General features: G+C 33.5%; 1 protein-coding gene across 1 annotated transcript; it reads left to right on the plus strand.

Annotated features, from left to right (window-relative positions):
- The first annotated feature begins 533 nt into the window (after nucleotides 1–533).
- Nucleotides 534–3012, plus strand: LOC134240788 (uncharacterized). Its single transcript, XM_062722868.1, has 2 exons — nucleotides 534–1747; nucleotides 2153–3012. Exons 1-2 carry the CDS (start codon nucleotides 586–588, stop codon nucleotides 2920–2922), a joined length of 1932 nt encoding a protein of 643 aa, XP_062578852.1. The 5' UTR covers nucleotides 534–585; the 3' UTR covers nucleotides 2923–3012.
- Nucleotides 3013–7805: the final 4793 nt, after the last annotated feature.

A 7805-nucleotide genomic window follows, 5' to 3' on the forward strand; every position in this document is an offset into this window, starting at 1 on the left:
TCAAATTAATATTTATCTTTATTTTTTACTCTGACTTTAGATTTTGTGAACTTGGAAAAATAAAAAAAAAGATTTTAAAAACCAACAATAGATAATGGATTTTTGCACACACCCCACACACAACCACCATCAATTAAGAAGTGAAATATATTAAATTTTAACAGTCTTCCTTAAATGAAATCCAACTGAGCCTGTTTATGATGTTTTTTTTATAAATGGTATTGATGTCCATTTATTCATTTAATTGTAGAGAGGATTTCCTGTTGGCCAGCGAAAACTTTTTATAAAAAACGTGAACAGCTCAAGGAAAGCGAAGACTATGAATTTCAAATCCAAAGACTAATTAGTTTTATGAATATTGATAGCTATAATCTTGACTCAAATCAACGAGACCACATGGAAAACAATGATTATAAAGACATCATTAAGAGAGTAGATTACCTGGACTGTTCAGGACTTCATTTCAGTAGAGCTGAAAAACAGAGTAAAGGTTTAAAGCCATTCTCTCGATCCAAAGTTGATGAAAAGCAAAGTAAACGTTTTGAGACATTCTCTCAATCCAGTGTTGACGATTTTCTTGAATGGATGACAGACTTTAACGAAGTCATCAGAAATACACAGTCTCCAAAATGTCGTCTCATTTTATCCATCCTATTTTCTACATATGCAAAGAAAGCAATGTCGGAATTTAAACCAAGAGACCTTTCATTAATTATTGATCGATGCCTGGAATGCGCTATTGAAAATCAAAACCACATATTGATTTTAGAGATTGTGAGGTCATACGTGCTTGATTTTGATTTTCATTTGTGTAAACTGTTTAAAGGCAAGAAAAGAATTTCTTTTCTTGTGGACACTTTCTTGAATACAGCATTATACATACTTCTAAGAGAATGTCCAAGACTTCAACAAAATGCAATCAGACTATCGTTCTGTTGTGAATGTAGCAAGGAAAGTAGGCTTGTGATCATGATGTTATACAAAGGTAGCATAGAAATGAAAGACGGAACTCCGGAAAAGGTCATGGGGGTCAATCTGGTATTGTATAACTATACACACCCATCTGATGAAGCTCATACTGTCTTCAACTCCTCTTCTGCTTCTTTTTCATCAACCAACCTGCCTGTTATACCAGAAAATGACGCAAGAAAACTTTTCAAGAAGCATTCCAACCTCACTTTGATATCGGCATCTCCTTATAAATCATCAGGATATTCCAAAGGAAAACATGTCATTATCGAAAAACACTGCATTAGTCTTTTGTGTTTACATAAAGGATTCATTCCCTTTGGAGAACGAGAGTTTCCTAAACAAATCAATGGTTTCGAAGTAGATGTACAGGAGGGCTACTGTTTGTTGGGAAGTGGTAAATCTATAGACTTTGGGGGACATATCCGTCGTGCCAGAGGAGTTAACAATCCTGGAAATGGAAGCATTGGGGGTTTTGTTGATTTGCCAGATGGTTCCGTTGGTTTGATTACGTGTGCTCATGTTGTATTTTCAACAGATGAATTGAATGTACCAAATACTGAATTAGAAAACTATGTAACTTGTAGAGGTACAGATTTTAAAGCAGAGTTTTTTGATAAAAATAAGCATAAATTTCAAGTATGTGGCAATATTGTGGATAAACGCTTTCCACTCTCAATGAATGACAATGCCATTGACGCCGCTTTGATAAAACTTGACCCAACTGTGAACGAATTTGGATTTCCCGTGGCACTAGCTAGTCAACTATATTCAGCAGGTAAGCGAAAGGCATATTACATTAAATATGCGTGTCAGATGATAACATCCCAAATGTTCTTCAATGTACCCTAGCTTCTAGTTTCACTGAAGTGATAGGGAATATACCGGCAATTTATTATAAATCTAAGAATCTAGATTTTTTTATTTAAAAAAATGGATTGAATTGCCCCTTGAAAGAGACAATTATGACACTTATTTGTCTGTTTAAGGTCATATATCTCTAGTGTTTCTCTATGTTTTTCAGTATGTGTCTATAGTATTCAAATGAACAAAATGACTGTAAGCTTAAATTTGAAGCATCAAATCAAAGTGCAGATAGGCTTATCTATAGTTAAGTTTCATAATGAACATAAGAACGTTACGGCATTTATTTCCACAGAACTTCCATTTATTTCCATTCTAGGTTTTGACCCAGATATATCACCAGTATTTAATGGGGAGGTTGTTACTTTGCAAGATCCTTACCCTATCCACAACGTAGGCAGCAGATTTCCGGATAGATTAGACAGTGTCATAAAATATGGAAGTCAATCAGGGTTCACGATTGGAAATCTCTACTTTGATGGAGCACATATCCGCTTTTTGAACGAATCTTTAGGTTTACCGGACCAAATCAACATTGTGTCTATGTATAATCAAATTGAAATTCAAAGCCTTCCACATGGGGCCTTTTTTGAAGTTGGTGATTCAGGGGCCTTTGTTTTCTGTATCAATCCAGACAAGACTCTGAGCTGTCTTGGGATGGCGATAGGTTTGACCACTAGGGGATCCTGTCTCGTGACACCAATGGTTAGAATACTAGATTCTTTTGGTCTCCCTCATACATTAAAGCCGTGTTCTTCGTTTTGCCCTAGAAACAACTCGTCAGGGTCACAGGATCCTACAGGTTCACAGTCAGAACAGCAAAATAATAATGCTTCATCCAGTGTTGATTTAGGAGCAATTCTGTTGAATTTGCAAACTTCAATAACGAGTATGCAATCGTCAATAATGGGCGTTCAGAATCAACAAACCTCTATTCAAACTTCATTACAAAGTGTACAAGCAGAGGTTGGAAATCTGAAAGCACAAGTTCAAGCAGACGTTTGGGATTTGAAAGCTCAAATTCAAGAATTAAAAGATGAGATTCACACAAATTCATCTACTGGTTTATTGGACATCAACCAAAACTAGAAAGTCTATTTTAAATCTAGATATTCCTGTCATGTACTTTATCGAACCTTTTAGAAAAAATGAACTCGCACAAAACTCACAGATGGTGATGGCGATTTGGAGTAACTTAAAAAAATTATGTAGTTACAATCCTTATTCTTTAATTATTTTCTTAATTCATTTGTCGTTTATTTGCTTTCAGCTAATTTCAGTCGTCATTATCATAAATTTCTCAAAATAATCCAAGTTACCTTCAAAATTGTATTTAATCTAGTTGCTTGGGAGATTGAATTCTTTTTGTTCTTCTCCCAACATTTTTCTGCTTCTGTAACTTTTGTACTATAAAAAAGAATTGTTATGGTTCACAGTGAAAATGCTGTTGGACATATGGTAAAAAAAACTATCATACTTAACATATGTCTCAATCAGAGTGAAAATGTTTGAAAACATATGCACATGGTATGCACAAGATGAAAATCCACCATTCAGTCGACTGAATGGTGGCTGAATGGCCACTGAATGGTCACTAAAAGGTTACTGAAAAGACCCTTTCCCGTGACCTTTCCGTGATCATTCAGTTACCATTCAGTCGACTGAATGGCACATACATTCCAGTGACCTTTCCATGATCATTCAGTTGAATCTTTTTATTGAATAATCGGCTTATTTTTTTTTACCTTAAGATTTTATTTCACTTTTCCCTGGTATAATAGCATTAAATTTATCTAATTCCGAATAAAAAAAAATACGAAAAAAATGAATACAAGAAACAAAAATGCTCCCACGCCCAGAATCGAACCCTGGTGTCCTGCATAGGTGTCTGCGACCTTATCGATTGCGCCACAACTTCTTGTTGTGAAATGAGGATTTAAAATCAATTCATTTATAGAAATCGATGGAACAATCAGTTCAGCTGTTGTATCGAGGAGCTGCGATGTGTATATATCTTGTTTATCTTTTGTATATTCTGTGTAAGTTGCGCGGATTTTGGGGCAGACTGATTACTACACATCTCCTATCGGGATGATGACAATTATCAGAGACGGGTACCTGTTCCTGTGTCAAAGATTTAAGATCGTTGTAAATTCTCTATCTAGAAACTTAGTAGAATGATTTAATTAAATCAATATCATTTAGAAAGCTAAAATCTACTATATTTTTTTCTACAAGAGGCATGTATTTTAAACGATTTATTTATTCTTGTAATTAAAGTTTCAAAAACTAAATATCCTGCAGTTTTGACAATGACATAATTAAGAAGATAAAAGTGATCAGTAATACTTGTGATCTTCCCGAAAAGGTTTAAATAATATAAATTCTGTCACATCAAAAAAACTATATATTTCAAAGAAAAAATACACGTATAAGCACGATAGAATGGTATTCATATATTTTAAATTTTGAATCGGTTATCGGATAATTTTTTATCACTTGAAGAATTTTTGTTTTCTAAACTTGCTAAATGTAACTACAAAATTAAAAATCATTTTGAATAAGTCTCACATATTTAATAAAATTATAATAATTACTTAGATATATTTTAAGGTACCCGAATTTGGTCACGAGAAGTAAAAAAAAAACAATTAAGATTGAATAATAAATCTTTATTCAAAATATTGCTTCCTTGTTAAGAAAAAATATCTGATTATAAAATAGTACGCTAGTGAAATAAATTGCTAAAATTGAGACTTAAATATCACTGAAAGGGGGCGAAAAAGTCACTGAAGAGTCACTGAGAGTCGACGGAAAGGTCACTGAGAGTCGACGGAAAGGTCACTGAAAGACGACGGAAAGGTCACTGAAAGACGACGTAAAGGTCACTGAAAGTTGATGGAAAGTCCACTGAAAGTTGACTGAAATGTGTCCGCAGTATGGTGACTGAAAGGTACCTGAAATGTGACTGAAAGGCAACGGAAAGGTCACTGAAATGCATGTGCCATTCAGTGGCTGAATGGCCACTTAAAAGTTACTGAAAGTCCCTTTCAGTTTTAACTGAAAGGTATTGTTTCTTCCTGTGATATGATTTTTACATTCGTATCGGAATAAACTAAACTAGCAATATGTTAAATATATGCGTCTAGTATAAAAACATGAATTGTACAATTGTGCATCTTTGTTTTTTTTTTATCTGAATTGCTTATGTATAATCTGTGTGATTGCCCCGTAAAACGACTTACTGACACGAAGCAAACAAAAATACTATAGAAAACTATTGTCAACTATAGTTTATTATCATTAATTATAGTAAATCAAAGTTCCTAAGTTTTCACTATAGCAAAAGGCGTGCCTGGGTCAGCAGTTGAGCAGGGAGCCGGAGCGGGCCAGAATCAATGAAGAAGTAACGCATTTGTTTATAGTTTTAACAAAAACTAATACTAAAGGACCCTCAAGTCCTTGATAGTATTGATAATCTCTTAATTGACAATATTAAGACAAGTTCTGCTCCTGTTTTGTATTGTTTTATTGACTTTGTTTTTGAATACTGCTCGTTATCTCCATATCATTCACAATAAATTTTATGCTGAATTTTTAAATTGCAATTATTTTTAGACCTTCTGAGCCAAATTCTCAAATAGCAAATGCTATGGCCATTTGTGCGCTGTGCATAAACGTTTTAGAATATGGGTTAGGACTTTTTACGATATGTTAATACGACAAAATTGTAGTTAGAAAATTAATAAAAAATATTGGTATCAATAGATCGAGGACAGGTCCCTTGTTTAAAAAAACGCTGCAGTTTTGATATACCCAGTATGTACATGAGCTGCAGCGAATCGCGACCTGGTGTCGTTTTAAAGGGCAATCGTAACAACTCAGCCATATAATTATAAAGCGGACACATTTTTGACGAAATAATACTATTTTTCTCAATATTTCATTAGGGTACAAAAATATATATATATCGCTTTTAAAGAATCCGCGTTTTTTTTTTACCCGCGGATCAAGCTGATTTTGTGATTCCGGGAAATTATGACCCCATGGATATAACAACGTCTACATTAGTTACTCGGATTTATTCTCCATTATCAATACTGTTAAGTATAAATCGACATAAATTCAATAAATCTAAGGATTATAGAAATAAAAGTTATATGAGTAACACGCCCTAATACCGGCAACTGAGACACCCGAGGCAACTGTTACAACAGACGCAAAAATTGTTTTTCGCTATGACAGAGTCCTAATATACCGTATAAGCAGAATTTTAAGAGAGGATTTAAAAATTTTGGCATTATAAGCAAAGGTTCTGACATCGTTAATATTGAATATAGTTAAAATTAATTGCGTATTATTTGTGAAAGCTACTTTACTTAGCATTTTAAAATCGCTAAAGTTACTTCTCGTTAAAATAAAATACCAGATTTTAGTTAGAAATCGCTAAAGTTGCGTCTCGCTAAAATATATCATATTTCTCGATTATTTAAAACTTTATAATAACAAAACAAGAACAAAATAAAGTTAAATTTCAATCGTTGTTCAAGAAAAATCGACCAAACTGGGCTTATAGAATTAAAACAGCTTCTCCACGGTCACATGTCTTGTTGTTTATTATTAATTTAGGCTTTCTAAGTCATAACCGCAAAACTTGAATAATTTTTGTTGTTTTATGAATGTGCTGCAAGTGTTTGATTTTGGGTTTAATTATTTTGGCTTTCGTGTACAACAGACAAGGCAAATAATGGCAGCAGATTTATAACGAAATATGGCAATCCTAATCAATGGATAGAGTATAAAAAATATAAATTTGCTATATTTTAATAATCTTAAAATTTCGGTTAACATTTTTTAGCTGTTAATATTGTGGTATGTATAGTAGTTGCTATACGACAGTTACTGAATCAAACTTTTAATCGATTACCAACACGAACATGTTTTAAAAAGGCAGTCCATATAAGGACACGAAATAAAATAGTCGTAAATTTTGTTTTCCAGCGACAAGAAACGAAATCGGATATATCTGAAGCCGTGAAACAAAAGTACCTAAGTAACCATGCAAAGGGACCAAAGTTAAGTAATTATAAAGTTAATTATTTACCTAAAATAAAAGTATTCACTTTTTTATGTACAAGTTATATATTATTTGAACTTACAACTTGTACATAAAAAAGTGAATACTTTTATGTTATTATGAACTTAGTTTTTTTTTAATTATTGTCAGTTTTAGTATTCCTTATGAAGCTGTTTGCAGACTTCAGCAAACAAAATTGTACGCAGAAAGAAAGAGTTACTGCAAATTATTGTTGCTAGCTGCGATGTTGCGGCCAAAAATACAACTACTGTTATAAGCTTAAAGGAACTTAAAATGTTTAATGGAACATTTCGAGAAACAAACACGCTAATTTGTTGTTTGCAGCAACAAGTTTGTTAAAAATTAACATTGAGAAACTTAAGTTTTGTAAGACGTTCGCAAGAAAGTCATCAAGTAAACCATCAAATGAACATAGACCTAAACTGAACCTGTGCAATGAAACATAGACGGTACCAAGGTCAACAAAGACTTCACCATTTTGAAACAACAGAGGTGGGATCAAATGCCATGGAGGAGTGAACATCCCCTGCCTACCCGTCACATCCGCCGTGTGCTTTTTGGCATGATTGGGAAAAAACGGAAATATCCGTCGTCAACTCAGTGTATAGTAATGGACTTACAATTAGTTTTAATTACTTCCAACACTATCGACATTGTCATTACATTCATAGGAAAAGGTGGTCCCTAGTTTTCTAATCCACAAGTGTACTCAGAGACAAACTATTCCTGTGGTGATAAATCTTTTCGATAATTCTGACTTTCAAAGACAAAATAAAACAAGCAAATTCAAAGAATTGTAGTCCCCCGCTTTCGGTGTCTTTGTTGGTGAGATGTCAAATATGAACGTGAAGGCCAAGGTCAAGGAGTCAGAAAT

The sequence above is a fragment of the Saccostrea cucullata genome, unplaced genomic scaffold (assembly GCF_032062105.1).
Source record: "Saccostrea cucullata isolate Sc308-1 unplaced genomic scaffold, CSIRO_AGI_Scuc_v1 ctg5773, whole genome shotgun sequence".
Classification (NCBI taxonomy): domain Eukaryota; kingdom Metazoa; phylum Mollusca; class Bivalvia; order Ostreida; family Ostreidae; genus Saccostrea; species Saccostrea cuccullata.